The sequence below is a fragment of the Pelophylax lessonae genome, assembly GCF_965119305.1.
Source record: "Pelophylax lessonae genome assembly, chromosome: 7".
Lineage (NCBI taxonomy): Eukaryota > Metazoa > Chordata > Amphibia > Anura > Ranidae > Pelophylax > Pelophylax lessonae.
This window is the reverse complement of record NC_138774.1, coordinates 226908224-226921471: the sequence shown is the minus strand read 5'-3', so window position 1 is coordinate 226921471 and position 13248 is coordinate 226908224. Positions and strand designations below refer to the sequence as shown.

At 44.4% G+C, this 13248-nt stretch overlaps 2 protein-coding genes across 3 annotated transcripts in view; one reads left to right on the top strand and one right to left on the bottom strand.

The window, feature by feature from the left end:
- The window catches only part of LOC309560599 (ficolin-2-like), a gene marked incomplete at its 3' end in the record, with an annotated part of 566275 nt that overhangs the window by 472178 nt on the left and 80849 nt on the right, over positions 1-13248 (bottom strand). The gene's annotated exons all lie outside the window — the stretch shown is intronic.
- OPHN1 (oligophrenin 1) overlaps positions 1-13248 on the top strand; it is a 257850-nt gene that overhangs the window by 225869 nt on the left and 18733 nt on the right. For both annotated transcript variants that reach the window (XM_082264515.1, XM_082264514.1), the window contains 2 exons: positions 1265-1406; positions 7638-7907. In XM_082264515.1, the coding sequence (XP_082120641.1) occupies positions 1265-1406; positions 7638-7907 (412 nt within the window). The remainder of the gene's footprint in view (positions 1-1264; positions 1407-7637; positions 7908-13248) is intronic.

Sequence of the window (13248 nt, the reverse complement as noted above, 5' to 3'; positions counted from 1 at the left end):
GGGGGTTAATGAATAGGAAGCTCTCTGAGTCTTCCTGTTCACATACTGAAGTGTAATAAACAGTTTACCATGCTTCAGTGATACATGGACACAGGAGTGATGGATATCGGCCACTCCCTGTGTTCATTCAGAAAAGAAAGGGGCCAGTAAATAGGACATATCTACTGCCCCCCCCCCCCCCCCAATCTCCATCCTCGAACATCCTCCTGTGTGCCCGCAGCAGCTGTCTGCAGGAGAGGAGGGAAGCCGGCTGCAATGTAGGAGAGGGCTGGCACCCAGGCGGGGGCCTGGACAGCAGGGGGGGGGGCGCAGATAATGGAACCGATTTTCCTGCTGTGCAGCCAGAGGGAGAAAGAGGAGGAGAAGTTGGCAGCGCTGCAGGGGGAGGAAAAGGGAGATCGGTCTCTGCAATTAGGCAGTACAGCTGGCCCGCCAGCTTGGCCTATACTGGGCCGGGGCCATATCAGTTCAAAAGGGGGGGCCCGAGCCCAGTGCAAGATGGCCAGTTGTACTGCCTTATCAGCGGCTTTGCTCATAGGATCTAAAGCAAATGTTCTTGTTTTGACTCTGTCTATGCATTGGAGAAGGCTGCAGCCCAGCACATTTGGTGTAAATGAGTCCTAACAATCAAATACAGTAAAAATCTAAAAATAAAGAAAAAGGATAGGGTGTCAGTTAACATGTCCCCCCCCCCCCTTTGACTCCACGTAATGGTTCTTCTCCACTCAATGGTCACTACCTCCTACTGTGCAGATGGCACGCTATCCAACACACCTACAAATGTCAGATATCCGTGGTGCTGGTATCCCCCCCCCCCATCCAATGCATTTTTAAACTGCTTCTTTTACAGGTTGCCCATATTTTATGTCCACAGGGTGACAGGGACACTTTAAATATATTACTGCAATGATCCTATATAATATGAACCCTAGCACCAGGGCCTGCCTACTTCTCTATGTAGGGCTCATTCCTGTTCAGAACAATCCTGGTGGGGGGTCTGTACATTTATCTCTGTTTTTAAACTGTGATTAATGGTGACGTGTCTTCCAACGATTCACACGGGTGAGGTTATGTAACCGTTTTCCCCCTTCACTTCTGTGATGTGTTCCAGAAAACCTGTTTGGAATTTTAAGTTATTTTTTTTTCCATTTTGCTCTGGAAATTTTCAACGTCTAGCTGGTGGTCCGAGAGTGTTTGGTTCAGTATTTTGACAGCATAGCAAAAGCCATTCCTAAACTCTTTATTTTATTTTTGTTTAATGCAGATATTCTGTGGCCCACCTGAAGACAGCGCGGCCCCCCCTGTACCTCCTCCCAGGATCACCCCCAGAACTCACAAGCCCATTACTATCTCCAAACGTCCGGTCAGAGGGAGAAACGGTCTTTATCTTGGCCAGAGTGAAGAAGGTAATGTGTAGTAGACTTCTCTGTGTACTTTTCCTGTAGAAGGAATGTGTTTTTCAAGGATGAGCGTGGTTTCAAGTCAAACAACGGGCCTGAAATTATTAAACCTGTAATACAGTTCCTCTGTGGGACACACTCATGACTTCTTTTTGCTTAGCCTGCTCAAGGTCCATGGAGGGTTTACATTGACCCCAATTCTGTGTCCTGTCAGAAAGGTAGATGGAGGTAGAGTGCACAAGCTACATCGGGTTAAAGCGCGGACCAGCCACTTGGGGGGGGGGTGGGCGGGGTTTGATAGTTGCAGTAACCAGTGGGGTCAGAGGGAGGGGGGGGTGTTCAGGTTGGTACATCTTGACACCTTAGAGAGGCTGGGGGTCAGGAGGGTTTGCATTCTGAAAAGGAGGGAGGGGGGGTTTTGGTTGGTTGCATGCTGTCACTTAGTGGAGGGGTGGTTGCAGTCTGTCACTTCAGGGGTGGTGGGGAGTAAGGCAGCCTGGGTCTTGCCAGTGCTATGAGGTCCTGTCCCCAACCCGGCTCTCCTCCCTCCCCTTCTCCTTCTGCATGACCACAGAGAGGGAAGGAAGTAGTGGTGCTAGGAGAAGGGAAGCAGTCTCTGCCCATTGCCAACCCCTGCTGTGCAGCCCGGCTCCCAGCAGGCCACAGACCGGCACCAGTCCGTGGTGCAGGGGTTGGGGACCCCTGGGTTTAAGCATATCTCAACCCAAAGACACAAAATGGAATATGTTGGAGCTGAACACTCCTTTGGTGTGGTGGATGCATTTGCTTTCCTTTTACTAGGCTAAGGCCATATTTTTAGCAAGTACATAAAATACCTAAAAAGCCAAATAAGACCGGCTGCTGCACTTTAGTGTCGTCAGCATGCATAAAACTTTCAATATCATGAAATGATGTAGTGCCACTGAAAAAAACAAAACATACTAAAAAACCAAATAAGTAGTGGTGCACCGAGATGAAAATTTTGGACCGAAACCAAAATTCAGGATGCACTTGGCCGGAAACTGAAATGGACAGTGTAAAAAAGAAAAAAAATGTAACTAATTAATTTGGCTGGTGATTTTGCATTGACGCAATTTTGCATAGGCTGCAATTTTGCATTGCAGTCAACAGGACGCTCTTTTGCATTGCAGTCAACAGGACGCTCTTTTGCATTGCAGTCAACAGGACGCTCTTTTGCATTGCAGTCAACAGGACGCTCTTTTGCATTGCAGTCAACGGGACGCAATTTTGGATTGCAGTCAACGGGACGCAATTTTGGATTGCAGTCAAGGGGACGCAATTTTGCATTGCAGTCAACGGGACGCTCTTTTGGATTGCAGTCAAGGGGACGCAATTTTGCATTGCAATCAAGGGGGGGCGTTTTTGCATTGAAGTCAATAAATATTGACTGAAGTCTGAATAAATGTTTGGATTATATACTGTTTACCAAAAATAGCAGATATGTTCGCCTGCTAAAGGATGACGATGCTCCGAATCAAAGGCAAATCCTCAGAGTAACCCTCAAAGTGGTATTCAAAGCCACTTGCGTTACACCGAACTCAACAGGCGTCAATCATGTGCATATAAAAATATAAATCTCATAGCGTGATACTGTATTGACTTACACACTAGGAATAGATCCCTTATGTGAAATAAATGTAGAAAGAGTGCTAGATTTAGTGAGAAACCACCACCGACATCTCAATCTGCTTACCAGATATAAAAAAGTGATAACATAACGGAGAAAAGTAAAAAAAATATAGCCACAGATTCCGTGCAACAAATTCAATCCGTGAAAGGTTACCTTGAGAACGTCAGTTTTGACGAAACGTACGTCGGTCGCGGCGTGCTGACGTCACCCACGAGACATGAGGGCGGGTGTTTGGAGCTGACCGGCCGGCGGCTTCGATTTAGCGCTTAACCCTTGCTTGTTTGGGCACCATTATCAGCCGTATTTTAAGTCCTGGATGGGTATTCGCATTATCAAATAATGCTTCTGGTAAGCAGTAGTATATGTCGGTGGCGGTCACATTCACGGATTGAATTAGTCGCACGGAATCTGTGGCTTTATTTTTTTACTTTTCTCCGTTATGCTATCACTTTTTTATATCTGGTAAGCAGATTGAGATGTCGTGGTGGTTTCTCACTAAATCTAGCACTCTTTCTACATTTATTTCACATAAGGGATCTATTCCTAGTGTGTAAGTCAATACAGTATTACGCTATGAGATTTATATGTTTATATGCACGTGATTGACGCCTGTTGAGTTCGGTGTAACGCCAGTGGCTTTGAATACCGCTTTGAGGGTTACTCTGAGGATTTGCCTTTGATTCGGAGCATCATCATCCTTTAGCAGGCAAGCAGATCTGCTATTTTTGGTAAGCAGTATATAATTATTCAGAGGAGTCAATATCTGGATGCATTTGGACTTTTTATAATATTTTAAGATTTTCATCACTTTATACATTTATTGGTGTATGGGACTTTTTGAGGACTTTATACAAAACTTCATGTTTTGGATCTTCATTTAGCGCAGCTTTTTTATATTATAAAATCTTGTGGAAAGCCTTCCTGTAACAGTGGAGGTAAAGTCCTTTTTTTGTTCCAGCATGACTGTAGTCCTGTGCCAACTCCATCAAGAAATTGTTTGACCAGTTTGTGCAGGCCAGTTGAGTTCCAGTTGAGTTCCTCTACAACCAAAGTCCTGAGGAACTCTAGTCCTGACCTCCAACCAGTCCTGGGGAACTCTAGTCCTGACCTTCACCTTAATGAACACCCTAGGCATGAATTGGAATGCCAACTAAGAGCCAGGTCTTCTCCAGCATCGATACCTCACTTCACAACAGAGCATAAATTCCTACGCACACTTTACAAAATCCAGAGGAAAGCCTTCCCAGAAGAGCAGAGGCTAGTATAATGAGGACCAAGTTCATATTATTGGCCATGATTTTGAAATGGGATATCCAACAAACTCATATGTGTGTGATGGTCAAGTGTCCCCAAACTTTTAGCCATATAATGTATTTTAAAGAGACACTGTGGCTTGGATGCATGTATCTTAACCACAGCATCTTTTTTTAGATATCATAAAAGCCCACGTAGTTTCCTTCTAGCAGAATGTGGTGAGTGATATGTTGCTGGTGCACACCCCGTGATCACTGCGCTCATGAGGCCTGCTTCAGAGCAACCAGCCTGTGTAAATACAACTAATTACCAATCTCTGCCTTTTATAGCTGGCGCCTCTGGTGTGGAATGTGTGTGAAATTTGCAGTGTCTGCCAGAAAAGGAGGGTGAGGGCTCGAAATCATGTTTAGGTAATGTGGTATACAGAGATGCAATCTGAGTAAAGGGGTCCTGGTGATGGATGAGCATATTCTGAAAATCGGAATGTGAACAAGTGGAGAGAAGCTTCAGGGTGGCAGTGCTTTTGAGGATGTAACTAGTGGAACATATGAAATAACGTCATTAAACTACTGTGACTATCAGCAAATGGTTTGTTAGTAGACACAATGGGCACAACACATGGATGGGCTATGAAATTCATACACTTGAAGATGCATAATTTATTTCCATGTATCTTTGGTCTGGTCAAGGAAAACACAGGGTCCTTTTTTTTTTCCCTCTTGGATGGTCCTTGTCCTGCAAAACCAAACCTCACATATTGACATATGACCAAGTGCCATTCTCTGCTGTATTGTACTGTGAAGCCAAGCCATTGTGGTCCAAGTCAATGACAGCCTGGGCCTACAGGCAGTGGGTTGAATGATCCTGGACATCATTCATTCCATTCCATTCCTTCCAGAAGAGGGCTGGTGAATGGAGGATGTGGACTGAAGCCCTGGAAGATGAGTGTTACTGCGGACATCTTTTTTTTTTTTTATTATTTGAACATTTTAAGGGTTAAGGGACAAACCTAGACACATATAACAACCTCACAAAGGTTCTAAGGCTCTTGGTCTTTTATATTTTAGCTTTAACATGACAAGTTAAGTCCTTAAAGACTTAAAGGAGTAGTCCACCTTTCACAGCATGTTTCTGATGCACTCATATTTTAGGGTGTGACATGGTGCCCTCATCTAATTCCCCCCACCCCAGGCTTGTGTTTATAACTTCATCTAAGCTCATTATCATCCATCCACATGGATCTGATAATGAAATTATACCATTGCAACCATGGCTGAGGGACTGGTAGCTCCCAAAAGAGCCACACTTGTAGTCCATTGATACTTCCTCCAACTCAATAACTGAAAATCCATACCTTGGTACTAACTTGGGGCTGAAGGAATTGTCTACATGCTTCCTCCAACTCTGTAACTGAAGATCCATACCTTGGTTCAAGCTTGAGGCTGGAGGAATTGTCTACATACTTCCTCCAACTCTGTAACTGAAGATCCATACCTTCTCTCAGACTTGGGGCTGGAGGACTTGTCTACATACTTCCTCCATCTCCATTACTAAAGATCCATACCTTGGTTCAGACTTGGGGCTGGAGACTTGTCTACATACGTTCTCCAAATCCATAACTGAAGATCTATACCCTGCTACTGACCTGGGCTGGAGGAATTGTCTACTTACTTCCTCCAACTCCGTAACTGAAGATCCATACCTTGGTTCAAGCTTGAGGCTGGAGGAATTGTCTACATACTTCCTCCAACTCCGTATCTGAAGATCCATACCTTGGTTTGGACTTGGGGCTGAAGGTATTGTCCACATACTTCCCCCAAACCTTTAACTGAAGATCTATAGCTTGGTATGGACTAGAGATGGGCTCAGGCGTGTTCGAGTTCCCACATGGCAGAACCTCCCAGAAAGCTGTCACTGCACACAGCTATTTACAGACATTTCCCAATCTGTGCAGCTGCGGATCGGGAAATGTCACAGGGCCTGTTACTAGCGAAGTGCAGTGTTGGCTTCCTGGCGGGGTCGGGCACCTGGGAACTCAAACACACCCAAGCCCATCTCTAGTACAGACTTGGGAGGAACTCTACATACTTCCTCTAACTACGTAACTGAAGATCCTTACCTTGGTATAGACTTGGGGCTGGAGGAGTTGTCTATATACTTCCCCCAACTCAAAAAATCAATACCTTGATACAGACTTGGGCTTGGAGGAATTGTCCGCATAATTCCTTCAGCTCCATAACTGAAAATCTATACCTTAGTTCGGATGTGGGGCTGGAGGAATTGTCTACACGAGCCTATACATTGCATCCATGATCAACTGATCGTGGTTGGAATGTTTTGCAGGCTGAAATTCGAAAATTAATAAATGGCCATTTTGTTTCTTTTTCCAATATATGTGCATCAATGATTAATAAAAAAAAAAAAAAAAATCTGGAATATACCTTTTAATCTGATAATAAACAGACAATCTGTGAGGTGCAAACTTTTCTCTAATCCAATCTGCAGCTTCAAGGGTATCAAACAAGACCATCCAGGAGTTCACCTTGATTTCTGACAATCGGCATTTTACAGATTTAAAATTGCTGTAAGCCCTAAATTAATGGCATTTGAACGCGAGAAAGGGACACCCTAAACTGCCATTCCTTTTTTGTCCTTCTGTACTAAATCGCAGTACATAGATCAAGATTAAAAGAAACTTTCTGCAAATCTTTAGATTTATATATGAAAAATAATTTCCTATTTCTTTCCATTGCTTGTTGCATGTCAGAGCTGCTGCCACTTTCTATCTACATGCACTCCAGCGGTGGTTGCATGGCATTTTTTTAGGACGGGTTTCCTGATGGTAAAAACAACGGTTCATGCCTGTATAGTGTAAGTTGAAACAGCCACTTGAAGTCTCCATCAGAAGCCCATGTGACAAGGTGACATCACAGTAGCACAATTGGGAGGCAGGGACTGAGCGTTGTCACCCTATAACAGGAAGTGCCTAAACAACGACCTTCATGGCAGGATCACCAGGGACTATTTTTAAATTAAAGCTACAGATTTTAAAATGTCTGGAAATGAAAGCTTTTATGAGACTTTAGCAATTGGATTTACTGCTGCTTTAAAAGTTTCATTCATTAGTTGTCACGATGCAAATTAACAGCCAAGGGCTAGGCTTAAAATAACTTTTCTTTTTTACTTGTGTGATGCACAGACAACCTTAATTTATGAAGGCTAAATATGGCACGGGAGTATAGTAGATTTGTTGCTAGTGTTTTTTTTTTTTTTTTTTAGTTTCCAAAATACTGTACATAGACATTACAAAGTACTTTGTGTCCTCTCTTCAGATGACAGCTCTTCTCAGAATGGAAATGGTGTGATCGCAAACAGCGAGAACCCGCTCCCTCTGCAGAGGAAGAAGCCATTCCCCCGGGCGGACTCACAGAGCCCCTCAGAGCAGCATTCTGACGTGGATGTGGCCAAGATGGTCTCCATGATGCAGGACAGAGGAGCCAAAACCAACACCGACCACGTCAATGGAGAACTACCTTTGTACTCCATGCCCAACAAAGTATCTCCTGTATATGCCAAGCGGCCTTTTGTCCGTCCCAGAGAAGGTGAGACTCGGCTCGATGCTTTTGGAAAGTTTCAGCCTCATTTGTTCTAATGACCATTATACAGGGACAACGAAGTGTCTTCAGTGGAAGACCTCCCCTCCTACGCCTGTTTTGGTTAACTGTATAAAGCTGGCCATATATTAGTAGACTTTTGAATGAACGCTCATACAAATGAAAATTCTCAGGTAATTTGATGACTTGACGAATGCCGTTTGAATGTATTTCACTTTGACCATAACTTGTAGAAAAGCTTATGGGCGCTGCCCTAAGCAATCACTCCACATGTCTCCGGTGGCTCACATTGAAGGTGGGTGCCAGCTCCAAGAAGAGCCTGTCCCGGCTCTGATGTACACATGTAGAGAAAGCAAGAAGGAAGCCCCACAACCCCGAAAAACAGCCCAAGAGTATAGAGCAGCAATCTCCAAACTGCGGCCCTTTGCTTGCCTTTATCTGGCTCTTGGGGTACTGTTCCATCCTCTGACATCAACAATGGGGCATAATTCCTCCCACTGATACGAACGATGGGGCAAAATTCCTTCAATTTTCACCAACGATTAATAATGTAAATGAGGGTGCGCTGATAAATTAAAGCTGCTACCTGAACTGTGCCTAGTGAAAAAAATGCTGAAAAATAAGGTGCCCTAAAATGATCAAAATAATAAAATCCACAATGTGAATACAAATGCAAAATAATATACAATCATGCATAGAATAGTGATCCGGTGAAACTCAAATCGGTGAAATGATCAAAAGTCCACAAATCCAGAAGGATTCCACCAAGTGTCACAAGTGATAAATTTATAAACTGTAAACTTGTACGTGCAATAACTCATTAAATGATATAAATTGCAAAGTCCACAAAAATCTTCACCAGATGCTAAAGATAGTGAAAAGGTAAAGGTGTATTTCCGGTACTGTGTGATTGAAGATCCCGCCACCAACACGCTATCCTCCTTACCAAATAAATTAGGATGGAAGGCAGAGAAAACTCTGTTTGTTGGCTTGGGAAGGAGGAGATTTTCAAACTAGCCACCCTGTGGTATGGTGCAGTACCAGATGGTAGATAAACTCAGCACAGGAAATGTTCAATAGATGATGCCTTTTCAATACATCGATTGTCAGTAGCTGTATTCCGCTCTCACCATAGGTCCGTACTTCTACTGGCTCTCCAAAGTGAGCATGTGTGTAATAGAGAATAAACGGACCATAGTGTGATATCCCCGAGATAATTTATTAGGTAAGATAAGTAATGCACTTACATTTGGGATGGAAACAACTGCGACAGTACAAGTGATTCGCCTAGCTCGGCTGCAGACCGAGCTGTGCGTGACGTCTGTGGCGGCGCGACACGCCTCCTCTCTGACAACGTTTCCTCTGAACAGGCTTCTGCTGAGATAGGAGCTCCTATTTGTATTCACATTGTGGATTTTATTATTTTGATCATTTCACCAACGATTGACCACTATTCCTCCAACTGACACCAACAATAAGGCACTATTCCTTTTACTAACACCAACAATGAGGCACTATTCCTTCCACTGACACCAATGATGGGGCACTATTCCTCCACTGACATCAAAAATACGGCATTGCTTACTCAATGGTTTACCACAGGACGCCAGGACATGTTCTACTCCCACAGTCCAGCCCCCCTAAAGCCTGAAGGACAGTAAACTGGCCCTTTTGTTTAAGAAAGTTTGGAGACCCCTAGTATAGAGGGATCAAAGCGGCTTCAGCCCGTCTTCTCCCAGGCCACACTCCCAATGCATTTCACCCCACCCACAGGCCTTTTACTAGCCATACACTATACGAAAAATTTTTAAACCCGCTTTTGAATAACGAACACTTGGTCCTGAGAGCAAACAATAGTGCCATCATGAATTGACCGAATTTGGAACGATAAATTGTTCAATGGACATGAATGAATTCGTTTTTTGTCTGTTGTCGCATATGGGCATGTTCAATTTTTAACAGGCAAGAAAAATATTAACCTTTAAATTTATCGTTAATTTGGCAGAAGTTTTCCAGCCTGTCCAAACCTGAAAAGTTTGAAACTATTTTCTATTTGTGCCCATTAACTGGATGAAAAAAAAAATGTATGGTCCAAATGACAGATTTTTTAATGATTTTTCGTCTAGCGTATGGGGACCATTAGTAATGGAGTTACGTGGGTGGGGTGAATGGCGTTGGAGACGTGGCCTGGGAGGAGCCAGGCTGAAGCCATTTTGATTCCCCTATACCAGGGGTGTCAAACTCCATTTCATTGTGGGCTGCCTCAGCATTATGGTTGCCCTCAAAGGGCCTTTTAAATCTGTAGCTAGATGTCCAGAACACCCCCCTCTTTATCAGATGTCAACCCCCCCCCCCCCCCACCATCAGAAGTTAAGAGTCTCCCACCCTCCCTTACATCACAGCGCACCCCCTTACCTTGTGCTGCTGCCGGGAAGAAGCTTGGGGCGGAGCTGGAAAGCAGAGAGTGTAGGGTCTGGTGGAGGACCAGAGGAGGGCTGGAGTCAGCTGCAGGAGTCTGCTGAATGCTGAGACCAGGGAAGGCCTCTCAGAGACAAGGGGGTGATGGATCTGTAAGAGGACCTCCTGTCCTGTCCTCCTCTCTGCTGACAACTACTGAGACAGGGGCAAAGACAATCCTCTCTGCAGCCGCACAGAGAAGCACAGGATCTGACAGAGGAGTTCTGTTCTCCACTTTTCTGCTGACTGCTGAGACAAGGTGATGGCGGAGACGAGGGGGTGCTGCAACTGCAGGAGTGATGCAAGGGCCATATGATGAGGCCTGGAGGGCCGGATTCAACCCATGGGCCTTGTGTTTGACACTTGTGCTCTATACACTCAGGCTGTTTCTCCGGTGTGTGGTGCTTTTTTCTTGCTTTCTGTACGAAAATATTTGACTACTTTGATTCCATTTTGGAACAAAATGGACTTTCCCAAGCAAAAATCACATTCACTGTTAAACAGATTTGTTTGAGAAAATTTTCAAATCAGATCCTTTCAATTCTCACATTACTGCGGCTAAAAGTAAGGTCAATTTGACCCCACGAACGATTCGAAAAATAGAACGAACTTTCTAAAAAATGGAAAATTTCCAACAAAATTCTACTTGTGTTTGGCCGGCTTAAAGGATAAGTTCACCTTTTCGAGCAGAATTTCAGTTTTCAAAATAAATAGAAGCGTTTTCCAATGCCATTTCTGGCCCAGCCATCCCAATGTACTTACCTCTTACCTTATCCACAGGATGTTTAAAATCTTGTCAGACCATTTTGAACGGATTATCAGAGTCCATTGCTTCCTGTAGCTTGTGTCAGCATTCACTTCCTGTTTGGTCATCTCCCAGAAGCCTTAACTTTCTTGTCGCATCACAGAAGAGGGCAGGTTCACCTCTCTGGACCACACCTCCCTCATTACAATATCTTCCACCAACTCCCTATACAATCTGATTGTACAATCTCCTTTAGATCTCTCATCAGCTATGTAGTACAAGGGCCTATCTGGTTGGATACAAATTGAATGGATTGATCAGGTGTGTCCTTAATGCCAAAGTTCCGCTAAATCTGTACAGAGATTGTACAATCAGTTTACATAGTGTATGGCCATCTTTATATGAGTAAATAGGAGGGAGAGGATGGAGAAGCTCAGTTGTCAGGCCCCGTTCACATCTCCATGTTGCAAACACTCGCATACTAACATGCGTTTTCGTTTTGGGTGTTTTGTGGGCTGCATGTGGCCCCAACGAGTTTAGCATGCAGCCTAGGCCTGTCTGAAGGGACACTGGGGACGCCAGGCAATGGCACACATGGAGGAATGCTGGAGGTGCTATGAAACCTTAGTTGATGGGTGAAGGTGTGCTAATGAGGTCAGCTGATAAACTCCTTCCTGGGTTCTACTGGCTGGTCTGTCTGTGTCTGTATACCAGGGAGTTTCTGAAGGGATCTGCCAAATATAGCCATGGATGAGGTAAGGCTGTGTTTTCAAAATCAAAGAAAAACTTGTATTTTTGTGCAACAGAGGTACATTACCTACTTTTACTGCCGCAAGTCGGCTCCCTTGCGCGAAATCCCGTACCTGTACGTCATTTCGTGCAGGGGCTCCAGGGGGTGCGGTGCCGGAGGCGAGTTTGCGCGCTGGTTGGCTAGAGGGTGAGCCAGTCAGTGGGTCCAGTGGACCCAATGTCTGCCGGACACCCACAATCGTTCCGGAGAGAGAGACACAGAACGGCAGTCTGCCTATGTAAATAAGGCAGTTCACCATTCTTACAGGGAGGAAGCCGGAGATTTTGTCTGATATCTGTCTTCCCCAGAGCAACCCTTACAGTTAGAAAGCACTCCCAGGCAACACATTTAGCCCTTTGATCACCCCTGATGTCCACCCTCCTCCCTGTCAGTGTAATTAGTACAGTAAACGTGCATATTTTTTTAGCACTTATCACTGTAATGTCACTGGTTCCCAAAAAAGTGTCAGTTAGGAGTCCGATTTGTCCACCGCAATGTCGAAGTCACACTATAAGTCCCTGATCCCCGCCATTGCTAGTAAAATAAAAATAAAAAATCCATAAAAATATCACATCGTTTGTAGACGCTATAACTTTTGCACAAACCAGTCCATATACACTCAGCCCCCGTTCACACTGGGGCGACCTGGTCACCTCACAGGTCGCCGTAGGTCGCCTGCCATACAGAAGCTATGGACCCGTTCTAATAGGAGCGACACAAGTCGCTCCGACTTAGAAAAAGGGTCCGGAGCTTCTTTGGGGCAACCCGGAGCGACCTGCATTGACTTCAATGTTATGAAGTCTGTGCCGGCCGCTCCGAGGTCGCGGTGCGAGCAGCGCGCTGCGACCTGTGTGGTCGCCTGGGGAAGTCGGATCGCCCCAGTGTGAACGGGGTGTTATTGGGATCTTTTACCAAAAATATGTAGCTGAATACATATTTATGAAGAAATTTGATTTTTTTACTTTTTTCATTGGAAAGGTTTTATAGCAAAAAGTAAAAAAAAGATATATTTTTTTTTTTCAACATTGTCGCTCTTTTTTTGTTTATAGCGCAAAAAATAAAAACCGCAGAGGTGATTAAATACCACCAAAAGAAATCTCTATTTGTGGGGAATAAAAAGGACGTCAATTTTTTTTTTTGGTACAGCATCGCACGATCGCGCAATTGTCAGTTAAAGTAACGCAGTGCCATATCGCAAAAAAATTGCCTGGTCATTAAGGGGGGAAAACCATCCGGGGCTGAAGTGGGTAATGGTATTTTGGTACATAGGGGAGCTGGATTTAAAAAAAAAAAAAAGGGGAACTTGGCCTTTAAGATGGGATTTCCTTCCCTTTAGA